The sequence below is a fragment of the Typha latifolia genome, chromosome 1 (assembly GCF_019914945.1).
Source record: "Typha latifolia isolate L0001 chromosome 1, TyphaL0001v2, whole genome shotgun sequence".
NCBI classification, from domain to species: domain Eukaryota; kingdom Viridiplantae; phylum Streptophyta; class Magnoliopsida; order Poales; family Typhaceae; genus Typha; species Typha latifolia.
In genome coordinates, this window is record NC_133086.1 from 14,349,760 (window position 1) to 14,364,382 (window position 14,623).

The 14,623-nt window shown below is 36.9% G+C and overlaps 1 protein-coding gene across 4 annotated transcripts; it reads left to right on the plus strand.

The window, feature by feature from the left end:
- The first annotated feature begins 6,116 nt into the window (after positions 1-6,116).
- LOC140792840 (abscisic acid 8'-hydroxylase 2) lies at positions 6,117-10,614 on the plus strand. Of its 4 annotated transcripts, none has more exons than XM_073144076.1 (10): positions 6,117-6,629; positions 7,191-7,512; positions 7,664-7,813; positions 7,897-8,068; positions 8,140-8,219; positions 8,327-8,416; positions 8,622-8,700; positions 9,238-9,344; positions 9,495-9,613; positions 10,305-10,614. In XM_073144076.1, the coding sequence occupies exons 1-10, from the start codon at positions 6,364-6,366 to the stop codon at positions 10,396-10,398; spliced, it is 1,479 nt and encodes a 492-aa protein (XP_073000177.1). In that variant the 5' UTR covers positions 6,117-6,363; the 3' UTR covers positions 10,399-10,614. The 4 variants fall into 4 exon arrangements, with proteins under 4 accessions (XP_073000177.1, XP_073000183.1, XP_073000163.1 ...); XM_073144062.1 differs by having other exon boundaries at positions 6,312-6,629; positions 9,223-9,344; XM_073144082.1 differs by lacking the exon at positions 8,327-8,416 and having other exon boundaries at positions 6,311-6,629.
- Positions 10,615-14,623: the final 4,009 nt, after the last annotated feature.

The window sequence follows — 14,623 nt, forward strand, 5'->3', positions numbered from 1 at the left end:
ATGGCACCACATTGTGGGCAGATTTTATTTGTGGATGTGTAGAATTGATGGTGCAAGGCTAAACTTTCACATTAGATCTTTATCTGTTGCCCTTGCGAGGTGCCGACATTGTCTTGGGGACCCAATGGCTTCAAATCTTAGGGCCTGTAATATTTGATTTTTCAAACCTCACACATACATTTTGGAGGAATGGTCGAAGAGTGCTGCTGGATGGAAACCAACCGCGGCAAGGGCCGACGTTGCAACCACTTTTGGGACTTCTATGTGTAGGGAATCGAGCTCTACCATTGCAAATGGCTGTTACTGAACCAGAACATCCACCATCAAGGGAAATAACCGCCGACATGCAAGAGCTGCTGTAGGAATTCAAGGATCTCTTTGAGGAACCCCGAGGACTGCCGTCGACCCGTCGTCACGACCATCGCATCTAGATCATTCCAGGGGTTGAACTAGCAAATGTTCGGCCCTATTGGTACCCGCATGTCCAGAAGGAAGAGATCAGCTAATTGGTGGTGGACATGCTAGAGTAAGGGATTATTCAACCGAGTAGAAGTGCCTACTCATCGCCGGTGCTGCTGGTTCGAAAGAAAGACAAGAGTTGGCGATTTTACGTTGACTACCGAGCCTTGAATGCGATCACCGTCAAAGACCGATATCCAATACCAGTGATTGAAGAGTTGTTAGATGAACTTACAGGGTCGGCTTACTTTAGCAAACTTGACTTAAGAATGGGGTACCATCAAATCCACATTGACCCAGAAGATGTGCACAAAATGGCATTTCGTACTCATGATGGCCACTATGAGTTTCGAGTCATGCCATTTGGGCTCACCAATGCACCGACGACCTTCCAAGGGCTGATGAATGACCTTTTCCACCCGCGCTTGAGTTTGTACATGCTCATCTTCTTTGACGATATTCTAATGTATAATAGGAATTGGAGCGAGCACTTGCGGCATGTGCGTGAGGTGTTGAATATCTAGCGACAAAATTAGTTAAAAGTCAAGATGAGCAAGTGCCTTTGGGGTGAGCCATGAGTGGAGTACTTGGGTCATATAATCTCAGCGAGAGGAGTGGAAGCCGATCCAAGCAAAATCAAGAATATGGTGGACTGGCCGATTCCCACTAATCAACGGGAATTGAGGGGATTCCTTGGGTTGACGGGGTACTACCGGCGATTCGTTGCCAACTACAGCAAGATTGCTGCTCCACTGACCCCTTACTCAGGAAAAGAGGGTTTCAATGGACGGGCAAGGCGATGGAGGCCTTCGAAGCATTGAAGACAGCCATGTCTACTGCACCGGTTTTGGCTCCATCGGATTTCAGCAAGCCTTTTGTGGTGGAATGTGATGCTCCGAGTGAGGGCATTATAGCTGTTTTGATGCAAGGGGACAGGCCCATGGCATATATGAGCAAGACATTATCAAACCGGTCGTGACAATTATCCACCTACGAGCGTGAAATGCTAGTAATTCTATACGCCATCACCAAGTGACGACCCTACTTGATTGGCCAATGGTTTACTATCCGCACGGACCAGCGTAGCTTACTCTACTTCATGAAGCAATGTGTGCACACTCCAGCACAGCAACGGTGGGTCGCAAAACTCCTTAGGTATGACTACGAACTAGTCTACAAAAAGGGGATCGAGAACCGAGCGATCGATGCCCTTTCGCGCCAACCGGACACAAGTGAACTCGCCTCCTTTTCAGCACCAACCCTTCCTCTATTTTCAAATATGTGAGGAACCAATGCAGAGGATCAAATCATGGAGGAGCTTGAGTCAGAGTTCAAAGATCGCTTCACTAATTTCAAACTTTGAGGACAAGGTTGCGGAAGCGTGGTGGATTGATACGATTCGAACTTCACCAATGTCGTCTCGAGCATGGATACACTCTAGGGGTGTCTTTGTTTCTTATTTTAGTATTTAATTCTTAAAAAAATAAGGTTTCTATAGGTTGTGTTCGAACGCGAGTGGAGTGCATTCGAACGCGCTTGTGAACACCTAGAGAATGTGAAATGTGCGTTCGAACGCCGCGTTCGAACGCACATTTTAGGCTTTTGAGTTGTGAGGCTTCAACTCATCCAATTTTTTCTTAAAATGCATATGTTGTGTAGGCCGATACAATTGCCCACATCATATCTTTGTATTGTTATTCTTTAAATATCTTTGCAAAGTTTGCATATAGGTGTTTAGCACGATATCTGTGCACTACTCCAAGCATTAGCTCTTGAAAAGTCTATATAAGATCCTGCCATAATAGATAGAAAAAATATTTAATATTTAATTTTTATTAGATAAAAATAAATGATTGTGCAAAATATACCTTTTGTCTATCTAAGAAAAAATTCTACCCTTTATCCTCAGGCCTTCCAATGATAGCAAGTAGATTCTCCAAAAATCATGTTCAACTATTCTTGTATTATGCTTCAGGTACTTGTATAGCTAATAGATACATCTGATTGTTCTCATCCATCCCTACTGCACGCAATAGTTGCCCACCATATGGTCATTTTAGGTGACAAGCATTTAACCCATTTATGGGTATGCATCTATCCAAAAATCCTTTAAATTGTGCATCATACATAATAAAAAGTCGTCTAAACACTAGTTGTGCATCCACAGTAGAACTATCAACTTATAACATGAGATTTTATTTTCTTAGTACTTCACAATAATCTCATAACTTATCATACTGCTCCACATAACTTTCTTCTATTTTCTACAAAGCCTTAATTTTTTGCCTATAAATTTGCATTCTTAATTTATTTAACTTCCAGTCTCTCCTAACTGTCTTCTTCATAAAATTAACTTTCTAATATGGGTTGTCAATTGCTATATCTATTTTTTGGAAAGCCATGTACTTATTGCTACTGCATTTTTATAGACACTTCCACAAGAATGAGACCCTTTAAAACATTAATTTGATAAGTAGAGCTATTTGCTAATGATGATGCATGGCATCTAAATCTACACCCTCTCTTGCATACAACAGTCACTCTAGATGACTCATTTTTAATGAATTGTATTCATAACCGTTCTTGATATGAAATTTCTTAAGAAGTAGTCTAAATGTTTGCACATTAGAAAAAGTCATACTAGCATATAATCTAGGGCTCTCCGAGTCCTTCTCACCCATATATTCTTCATAATCAGGTTCATCATCATCAGTTGAGCTCCCCCTCAAACCTTTTGTCTCTTGACTACTAGCAGAGTCATAAAAAGCATCCAAGTTCTGGGCGCCCGTTTCGTTTGGTAGAAATAGAGATAGAGATAGAGGTAGATCTGGAAACTGTAAACTATTGGCATTTATAAATTCACTTTAACTTGATGATTCCTCTAAATCTGGTTTCTCTTCACTATCACTGGGTAGGTCATTATGACTATCATAACTATACCACTATTTATCACTAAAAATATCATCATTCCATAAATTATCAAAATATGCATCTATTCCATCCTTAGATGAATGTGTTTTTGGCTCCAAAGGTTCTTTTGCTGGCTTAGGTGGTTCATGCACTGTCTCCATAAGTTTTGTTGGATTATATATGTATAATAGTACACCCTCTAACCCAACATGTGTACCAAACATAACTAGAACCTCATTGTCATTAGTAACCTTTCTTAATCCACTATTCAAGTCAAGACAAGGCAACTTGTAAAACAATTTAGCTATAGTGCAATTTAATTATTTCAAAATATCTAACACTTTTATATAAGAACATCAAATCAAGGTCCACTATCATATATGATACATTTTCTCCACCCCTACTAATACAGGGGACACAGTCACACTAAAAGAATTCAACTTTTTAAATCTAGATATCTAGGATCACAAAGAGAAAAACAATCATATTTTTACAAGAAGGAACCAAATGATTCCCCCAAAACAGAGACAACCATATATCCGCACTAAAAATTATATATTTTTTTAATTTTTAATCCTACAAAAATTACATTACCTCCAGGATATTTGTATAAAAAATATTAAATGTTAGGGTTGTCAAAGTATACCTTTAGTGTATAAGAAGAGACTCGTCTTTAAAGTAAAGCTGCTAGTTTTTTAAGTAACGACATACACGGCGACGATGGGAGATTAGGGCACAGAGGCGAGGCAAAATGCTTAGATGAGAATAAATGGTTAGATGAAAATGGAAAGAGAAAATTAGATTTCAAAATGGAGAAGAGGTTATTTTGATATTACGCTATAGTACAAAAGTATTACTTAATTAAAATTTTGAAATAAATAGTAATTCTTGTTAGCATGAGTTTTCAGCTTTAAAGTAAGAGGCTAAGTAGTTCAACATTGTTTAATTGAGCCTATGAGATATTTAATTTGGGAAATTAACGATATCGATAAACAGAGTTTCCGAGGCTTATTTTGGTGGGTCTATCTGAACAAGGTGCTAGTGCTAAATTCCAACTAACTTTTTCAATGCTGAACAAATATTTTATTACATAATCAACAAAGAAAAAGAAAAACAAAGAAAAGATTGAGATGATGAGTGATAATATATTTATATGTATATATTATTCTATTCATGGCTTTTAGTTTCCACCATCTCTGTTCGATGAACAACTACATCATTTTCTAACCTTTTGTTGCTTTCCCATTGAAATGCTATGATCAGATCAATAGTAGTTGCACTAAGAATAAGATTGCATTCATTTGTGGCTCTCCTTTAAAGTTTGTCCCCGGCCCTCTCATCAATGATCGGAACCTTGAATTTGACCATCCATTCGCCTTCTTCTTCCTCTCATGTTTTAATAAAATAATAACAGCAAACAAAGTAAAATAAAAGAGATTTGGCACTAAGATTACAAGATCTCCCATCCACCACGCCACGCGTGGCAGCCTATATCATCCTTACAAATTTTAGGTCCGGTAAATTATAATTTATCTATCTTAGTTTTGCTCCATTTTAATTTAGCTATTATTAAATGCTTAAGCTTCAAGTAGGAAGATGGAAGTTGATATTGGCCAAACCATGACGAAGCAAATTGTAATTTGCCCTACCAAGTGTCGTTCTAAACTCTCACTTATACCTATGACACTTCTTTGTTTTAATTATATTCAAATATCTAATAATAGTTAAATTAATTTAAAAATAAAAGCACCACCTAATAATTTACAATAATAGTTAAAAATAGTTATTTCCCTTTAAATCTTTTTCATTTCTAAAGTTTGGATATTGCAAACATATCAACAAATGATAGACAAGTGCTTCAGAGCATTGGCCTTAGCAGAATACCTCTCTTAGGGTTGTGAAATTTCTTCTCGGGAGATAGGGAGAACTTCTGGGTTAAGTTAACTGTACTAAATTTTTTTTAAAAATATCCTCAATTAAGTCATACTAAGGACATTTTGGTCATTTTAGAAATAAGTATTATTTAGTCATTTTAGAAATATTCTCACGGTGTTAGTCCAAATTTAATTTAGGTATTTTTTGCACATATTCACTAAATCATATAATTCAATTTGTAAATAGTAAAAATGTAAGGTGTAAATCACAATTATGTTAAAAAGCAGAGTGTTATATACAAATTTTCATATTATTATTATTATTATTATTTTATATGTTTGCTTCTTAGGCTTGATTGGATTCATTGTGACCACGTTGGAATCATTGCTTGCGTAGAATCTTTACTTTATTTTGTAATGTGTTCTTAAGGCTTGCTAAAATGTTCCTGTTGTTCTTGTTCAAATTCTCCCCTATTCCTTGGGTATCAGACTTGTAATCATCCGATCAAAATGAATAATATAACCTACAGGCAGTTGCTACCCAAAAAAAAAAGTATGACAGTGTTAACAACGATTTACTCTACTCATTAACTTTAAATAAAAAAAATTTAACAGTTACACATAAGTCGAAAATACAAAGCTAGTTCTCATATAATTTTTTCTCTTCCTTTTAGGAAAAGTCCATATATATATATAGACAGGGTTACAATTCCAATCCTGTTCAATAGTACCATTCAATATTAATCTACTTTTAGAAGCCCTGCTATGATCCCATGACCAACTTTATTTCTCCTATATACCTTTCTACTTTCTTTTCTTTTCTTTTCTTTTTCCAGTTCTTTTTCCTTGCAGACAGTGGAGTTTTTAGAGTCCACAATATGGCCGACCATATCTTGTAATCCTTGTTCATGTCCATCTTGAAACAAAGAACCCGAAAAAACAAACACTCCATACTCCATGGTGATAATTAAGTTGCATATCTGAGGGACATATCATTGACTTATGCTTCCAAACAACAGGCCCACCATTGTCTTTTAAGTTGATAACTTAAACTGATGCCTCCCACTAGTAGTAGAGATTGCAAAGAAGTTGTTGTTGTTATTGTTGATGATTGTGAATTATGATGATGATGATGATGATGATGATGATAGCCCTTTACCATTCTCTTCTCCTTCTTCCCTTCTTCCAACTCCTCTTCCTAGCTTTGCTCACTTACTTGGTTAGAGAAGCCTTAAAGAGTTTGGCAAATGGTAGTAGGATGAGGAGGGTCTCATGCTATCCACCTGGGAGTAGTGGACTTCCTTGGATTGGAGAGACAGTGGCATTTATAGCAGCAAGCAACAGCAGCAAAGGGTTCTATGAGTTTGTTAGAACAAGACATCTTTGGTAACATCTTTTTCTACTTCATATCATATATATGTACCTTACTTTCTCTTGATATTATGTTATTTTCAGTATACATTTGTTTATTACAACAGTGGGAACTCCACTGCCTTTTCCTCAGGATAGTAAGATTTTCTTTTCAGACATAGTAACAGCTTATAGCTTCTCAATTGAACTATAACAATCACTGAGGGCAGTCGAAACTCCCAACCTCTATCTCAATGGAGAATTGGGCGTCTCAAATCCCCTTCCTCTTCCACTTCTCACAGCCTTTGCAAGAGAATGGAAAAACTAAGTTGTTACAAGGAGTGAAAAAATGAAAGAAAAAAAAAAGAGGAATTATATAATTTGCTAATGTGTCAAATAGACGCCTTTTTAATGTGGTTAAGTAGGCTTTAGGAATAAAATGGCATTTTAATTAAGTTTCAAGCTAGACAAAACTAAAAACAAATCATTAATGTTATGGAATAAGTTCCTATAATCTGGCTACGAGCATAGCAGTTTTTTGTCTTGATTTTTAATTCAGCCACATATTCTAAAACATCTATTATGACTTTTATATAGGTATGGTGATTGCTTCAGGACCAACATTTTAGGAGAGACCCATGTTTTTGTCTCAAGTACAGAAGTTGCCAAGGCACTACTTGGCTCCGAATCGTTTGAATTTTCAAAAAGGTATATAAGATCAATCGCAGAGCTCTTGGGAGATGAGAGCTTGCTTTGTTTGTCCCATGATCACCATAAGTTTTTAAGGCGCCACATCTCCAATCTCTTCACGTTAGATTCGCTGGCATCATCAGTGAAAATATTCGATAAGTTGGTAATCGATACTATGGGCGAATGGAAGGAAAAAGAATGTGTTGTGGTGGTTGATGTTGCTTTGAAGGTGATAAATTTGATCCATTTTACAAGTGATATGGAAAAAAATAAACTCTAGCTTTATATTATTTACACATGCAAATAAAATTGCATTAATTGATCAGTATATATATCAGCTACATCAATTACCTCTTTTTTCTCCTTATCTTATACTGCAGATTACCTTCAATGCAATATGTAAGATGCTAATAAGCTTAGATGAAGAGGACAAACTGGAAGTGCTAAGAAAGGATGTTTTTGAAGTAAGTGAAGCTTTGCTAGCTTTCCCTTTGAGGTTGCCTGGGACAAGATTCTACAAAGGCCTACAGGTAATAAATTCACATACCTCTATGTTTAATTTCTTATTTAAGAAAAGGATATAGTCAAGAGGTTTCGTTTATTAATGTGTTAGGCCAGGAAAAGGATCATGAATGTGCTAAGAAAAGAGATAGCCTTGAGGAGAGAGAGTTTGGAATGTCACAAGGACTTCTTGCAAAACCTTCTTGAGAAAGATAAATCGGAAAGTGACGAATCGTTAACAGATGCACAAATTTTGGATAACATCTTAACCCTTATAATCGCAGGTAAGATAAAAGAACTTAACTTTTGTTCATCAAACAGATATGGGCATTCATGATGATTTAATTTACTGCAGGACAAGTTACCACAGCGAGTGCAATTACATGGATGATCAAATACTTGGATGAGAACAAAGAAGTTCAAGAAACATTAAGAGTAAGTACAAGATAAGTAAAAAAGAAAGGTGCATGCTGTAACAAGACATATCATTGCATATTTGTATGATATCACTTTCAAGGGCATAGTGTTTATTTTTTGTTCAGTACCAGACAATGCAATTGGAACATGCAATGAAAAATTCTGGTTTATCTCTACCTCTTGAAGCACTTAACGAAATGCAGTATGCTTCTAAGGTATGCAGTTGCGGAACTTTGTAATGCTACACCGATTAATGTTTGATGTATGATAAACAAAGGAGGTTCATCCTCATCCTGCATGTAGCCTTTATATAAGTCAACTGCCAAACTTTGATATTTACGGTCTTCTATTCATTTCCTTGTAGATTTTGTTGATTTAGCTTTTTCCTTGACCGTTCCTAAAATAACTTTTGGTTTGTAGATTGTGAAGGAATGCTTAAGGATGGCGACTATTGTTTCTTGGTTTCCAAGAGTGGCGCTGAAGGACTGTCAGATTGAAGGTCTGGATGATGTACATAAACCCTGTGCTTTATGTCTAGCATTCCAAGTCTAAAAGGGTTTAAATTCTTGAAGAATATTGCTCTGATTACTTCGATTTCTTTTTCATTAAATTAAAAGACGAGGTGGACTTTCATTGTTGAAACAAAAATTATCAGATCTGATATTTGCTGCAAAGGTAGGACACATTGCACAATTAATAGAGCGCTGAACTTAAGAAGTACTATTACTTTGCCTAATTAATTGCGATGCTCTTGAAATTTGCGAGATTGATCGTCGATGTGATTTTTATTAAAAATATGACTCCTCAAGGTCAGATAATTTCTGAGTATTCCAGTTTCTTTCTATTAAACTACTCTGGATCAAATATTATCAATTATTCACCTAATATTTTGCGTCGACTCAATTCTTTTTCTGAACATTACATTTTCTAAACTCATTAAACAGAACACCCATTTATCTTCTGCAAGATTTTCAATAAATCCTACTAGTGAAAAATGCATGAATTTCCTGGTGTTGTTAAGCTTTGAATCATACAGGATTCCAAATTCGCAAGGGTTGGATTGTGAATGTTGATGCAAGATCGATACACTACGATTCAAAAGTGTACGACGATCCAATGGAGTTCAAACCATCGAGATTTGATGTAAGAAACTAGAAGTTATGACCCCCTCCCTATATTTCAATTATTGAAGCATAATACAACTATACATTGCATTGAAGTTCCCTGTTAGATACCAAGTTGTTACTCACTATTTATATACAAAGAGTTAAGTATATCATTCCTTCTCACCAGGAGGACCCCAAGCCTTATAGCTTCTTAGCTTTTGGAGCAGGAGGGAGGATTTGCTTAGGGATGAATCTAGCCAAAGCTATGATGTTGGTCTTTTTACATAGGTTTGTTACAAGCTACAGGTTGGTTCTTTCTTACTTCCACATATACTTAAATACCATAGTTCAAAGTTTCAGTTTTAGCTTTGATTTCATTTTCAGCTTGATTGAAAAATGAAACATTTCGGTCAGTTTTGGCTAGTTTTTGAACTTTTTTTTTGACAAATATTCTTATTTATCTTATTTTTCATGTAACATTTAAGCAATGAGGTTAATATTGAGTTAGGTATAAGTTGGATTCAAGTCAAATCCAGCTTTGATTTCAAAATATACATTAACAAATTTATTACTATGGTTATTTTTGGTTGGATGCTAGTTTCGAGAGCCAATTTCATATCGGATAAGACCAAGACGCAAACCGTTTTAGAGAAACATATCGGTTTTGGACAAAACTTCAAACCTTGTTTAATACACACACTTTTATAATATATATGTATATATACACAAATACATGTATATATACATGCATACACTGATACTACTTAGATACATATAGATATAAATATATGCATGTCTGTATTTATATATGTATATGTATATTAGCTCTTACAATTCTGAGATGCAACCAATGTACAGAGAAGTGTAAAAGTTTTTCATTTGTAGTAACAAGATTACAAAAGAGAGCTTATACCAAACTCAATATAAGTTTTCATGGAAGAACTAGATATCTGAAATGAACTAATTTTTCCTTTATCTTTTTCTTTTTGTTTATCAGATGGAGGGTGACTGATGAAGACACAAGCCTACAAAAATGGGCAATGTTTCCAAGGCTAAGGAGTGGGTGTCCAATTAGTGTAACTCCCGTTTGAGAAGGGCATGCATTTGCCCCAGAATTATGGGGAGTGGACTCAATTAATGTGAATTATTTGCCTTGATCTGCATTATTAGCTATTAAATTGAGAGGATTTAAGAATCCTATTGTTGTTGTCATTAAGCAGTTGAGGTAGTGCTTTGTTTTCTTGGCTCATGGAGAGCAGAGACAGGTATAGATACCAATTAAGAATCTATTTTCTATGATTATGTCATTCTAGCTTCTCCTTTTTCTTTTTCTCAGAATTATGTCATTCTGCTTCTCTGTATAACATTACATATCTCATCTTTTACTCATAGGATTCCTAGTTATGGAAAGTTAAAGTCAAAATCAAAACCAAATCCGATTTGAACTTGAAAAATTAGATCCTACTTGGACTGGAAAGGTCGATTAAAAAATTATTTTAAAATTTGAAACAAAGTAGGAAAGAGAATGTGGAGTAGGAATATGAAAAGTAAAAATACGGTAAGCAGACAACTATGATTTCTTTTAACATGGAAAAGTTGAAAACCACTCTGAGAGGAAAAAAAATCATGGATCCACTCAAACTAGATTTTATATCATCTGTAGGCGCAAGACGTACTTACAATCCCTTAGACAGTTCTATGTCTAAGTGTTTAAACTCTATTTCTTGCCCGCGATACGTCACAATTAACTACTCTATTAATATATTACCTCTACATCCGACACGCTATATGTCCCTATGGATCGCTCCTCAAATCTTCATGTTGGTGTTGATGTTGATGATGACAACTTCGATTTAGCACTTTCGATGCTTTTGGATATCTAATGTAGACTTAGCACTCCGACATAAGTTTGATGTAAAGGCTATTCTTTGACGGAACATAGAGTTATGCTAAATTTAGAACTTGATTTTCCTTTTAAGTTCTCTTTGGATAGATACTTCCTTATAACCTGTGAGGCATTAATATAAAAATGTGGAACATCTCTTATTCATACTAGAGGAGTTTCTAAGAAAATTCATGTTTCATATTTATTGTCTCCTAAACCTACCTTCTTCTTTCACAAGTCTTTCCAGTTCTTTTTCTTTTCTGTAAAATATTTTGGTAACTAAATTTCTATGATTTACAAAATAAATAATGCCAAATTTATGTAAACCTACACCAAATGCAAATCCAATTCAGACAAGCTACTTGTGAATTTAAAACAAATTAGAAAGGGCAGAGGGAAAATTGCCTCCTCTTAACTTCAATAGAAGATAGAGTTACCTATTTAGAGTCCAGTCAAGCTTGATCCTTTTTTTTTTTTTTTCTCTTTTTGATACTCAATTTTGCGTCAAAACTAATGAATCAAACTCGACTCATTGACAAACAAGTTTTATCAAGTAGAGCTAGCTTGATTATTTGACAACCATAACTATAGGTGAAAACGGACCATGTACTGATTGAATAGTGGCTGAATCCACTTCTTAATTTCTGAATACAAATATAGATACAATCAGATGGAGGATATATCCACACCTATTGTGTCAAGAGATATATATTTCTCAAATAGCATTGTTAGTAACTATATAAAAATATGTTTCAAACTCAAGTTTTAAATGTATATATATGAACTAATGCAAGATAAATTCATGTGTGAATTGAATCAAGCTTGATTAGGATAGAGTCATTAGATCTTGATCTAATCACTTTAAACTATATACATATATTTCGTGCCTCACTGAGCTGAGCCTAAGCAAACTTTCCTATGATTATGTCGGATTGAAATCAATTGTGAGTCTAAATTTCAATGCATATAATTTATGAGAAAACTTCCCTATGTATAATTTATATATTGACCTAATTGGATTTGAGTACAAATACTGAACTAGATTGAAACTTAAACCTATCGTGTGTGACGTCATGCCATGTGCGTTTTAGGCACAATAAACTCTCCTTTAATACAAATTTGATTGTCTCCATTCACTTCTCTAATTCGTTGTCACCATTATCAACTCCTCTTCTAAATCCTAACCCTAGCCCTAACTCTTCCTATTTCTAATGACTATGTCAAACATGGCAACGAATGATGATTGCTTTTGACCTCACGGCCATCCTTTCCTTACTCCTGACCTACCTCTGCATTCGTGTCTCCCTCCTCTACTACCACTTCCACTATCTTTGAGGCATTGTCTGTTACAGATTAGATCTAGACTAATCCGGATGTAAAATAATTATAAAAATTTATGTAATTGTAGCCTTAGAAGTTAGGGTTCTAATGATTTTAGTTTCAAATAAATTAGAGGTCGAGATTAAAAGACATAAATAAAATAGTGGAGGAAGATAAGAACGGGACAGATTGGTAAATATCTGATGTTGCAGTAGTCGTCAGAGGGTAGCGAACGACCAAGGGTGGTAATGGACAGCCATGTAGTAAGGTGGCTCATGGTAGTTAGGGTTTAGGTGTAACAACCACAGAAAGAGAAAACCCCTTTCGTCCGTTTTCCTTTCCTCTCTCTTTCTTCTCTTTTTCCTTCTTTCTTTTTTCTTTCTTCCTTCCTCTCCCTGCTAGCTCACTCTCTCCCCCCCCCCATCTCCTTCTCGCCGCGCTAGAGCACTACCAACACCGCCGACCCCGTGGATTGAAGTGCCAGAGCTGCCTCCCCTTTTCGGTAAGTCACATCTATAATTAATTAATTATTTTGAGTTTTCTCTCTAAAACATTCCCCTCTCGGTCTTGCTATGATCCGGCCAGCCGACGATTTCGTGCCTTGCCGCGTTAGTCTGGTGAGCTCCCTTCGGCGCCTTCATGGCCTATGCCGTTAGGTGGCACTTCGCCTTGGCCGGCGGCCAAGGCGAGGTGGGTGCTCACCGCCGACTGCCTCTGGCAGCTCGGCTTTCCCTCGGCTAGCTTCTACTAGCTGAGGGAAGCATGTTGGTGCATTCCACCAAGTTGCCAGTGCCGGGTTAGCCGACAACCTGCCCTCTTCCCTCCTTTCGGTCGACGTGAGGAAGAGGGGGGGTTAGGCTAGGTGCGGCCTAGCTTGGGGGCTCGCATTTCGGGCCGGGCTAGGTGCGACCCATCCCGAGGCCCGCGTGCCCTAGCTCGTGTGCTAGTTTGGGTGCTGCCCAGCTTGAGTGTCGGGCTGGGTTTGGGCGCGGCCCAGCCCGAGTGACGGGCTAGGGTAGGCACGGCCTAGCCCATATCCTAGGCTGGGCTAGGTCCAACACAACCTGAGCTTTGGGTGGGTTGGGTTGCATGCAACCTAGCACAAGTGAGTAGTGGGTTTGGAGCTGCAAGCAGCCTAGCCCTAAATTGTGGGTGTAGCATCGCCCATGTGGCTCGGTGGATAGTGTGGGCTTCGGGTCCATATCTTAGTGGATCAAGTTGGTGGTCTTTGGGTTAGTTGCAGCCTAGCCCCTTTCTTTAGGCCTAATCTAAATAGATCAATTAATTTTTATCTATTTTAATATAATCTCAAATCCTTGGTCTAATTATCGATGTCAATGAAAAATGTATTTAATTATTTTAGAGGGTTGCTTGCTAGACATATTATGGATGTAAATTAATATTATTGAATTAGACCGTGAGCCTTAATTAATTAATGTTTCTAGTTGATGGTTGTGTTCACAACATAATTATTCTATAATTAATCTTAATGAGCTAGACCATTGCCTAAGAGTGCCGTTACAAATAACACACATCAGGAACTAGCTACAAGTGGATATTAAATTTTGCTGATTATAATTTTGGGCTAATTTAATATAATCAAAGGAGTCGGTGGTCGGGTGTATCTTGTATTAATTGCTCCTATCGAAGAATTAATACAGATAAATATAGGAAAATGATATCAAACAAGTTGCATTATTTGACGAAGCTTATTAATTAAATATTGTTCATGTGATCTTCCCTAAATTTAATAATAGTGATTGGGATAATAATTTGAGAAAAATATTTTTATTACATTTAATAATGTGTCAAGCCTGTAGTAGATGTCAGTAAGGTTTTGTAACAACCAAAAAAAATTCCTTCACTTTATGGCACGACAACTCGTGCTATGCAGTGGCAACTAGGATGGGCGCCACGCGCCCCAAGAGCTGGCTAGGCCAACCTGGCCGAGCTAGCTGGCGTGGTGGGCCCCGCCGCTGTACCCTCCCTCCCCACCGCCCCTCTCCCTTTTCTTCCTCTCTCTCTCTCTCTTTACTCTTTCGGGCTCTTTCTCACCTTTCTCTCTCTCTTTCTCTCTCTCTCAAACACTCTTTCTCTCTCTCTACCCGCTA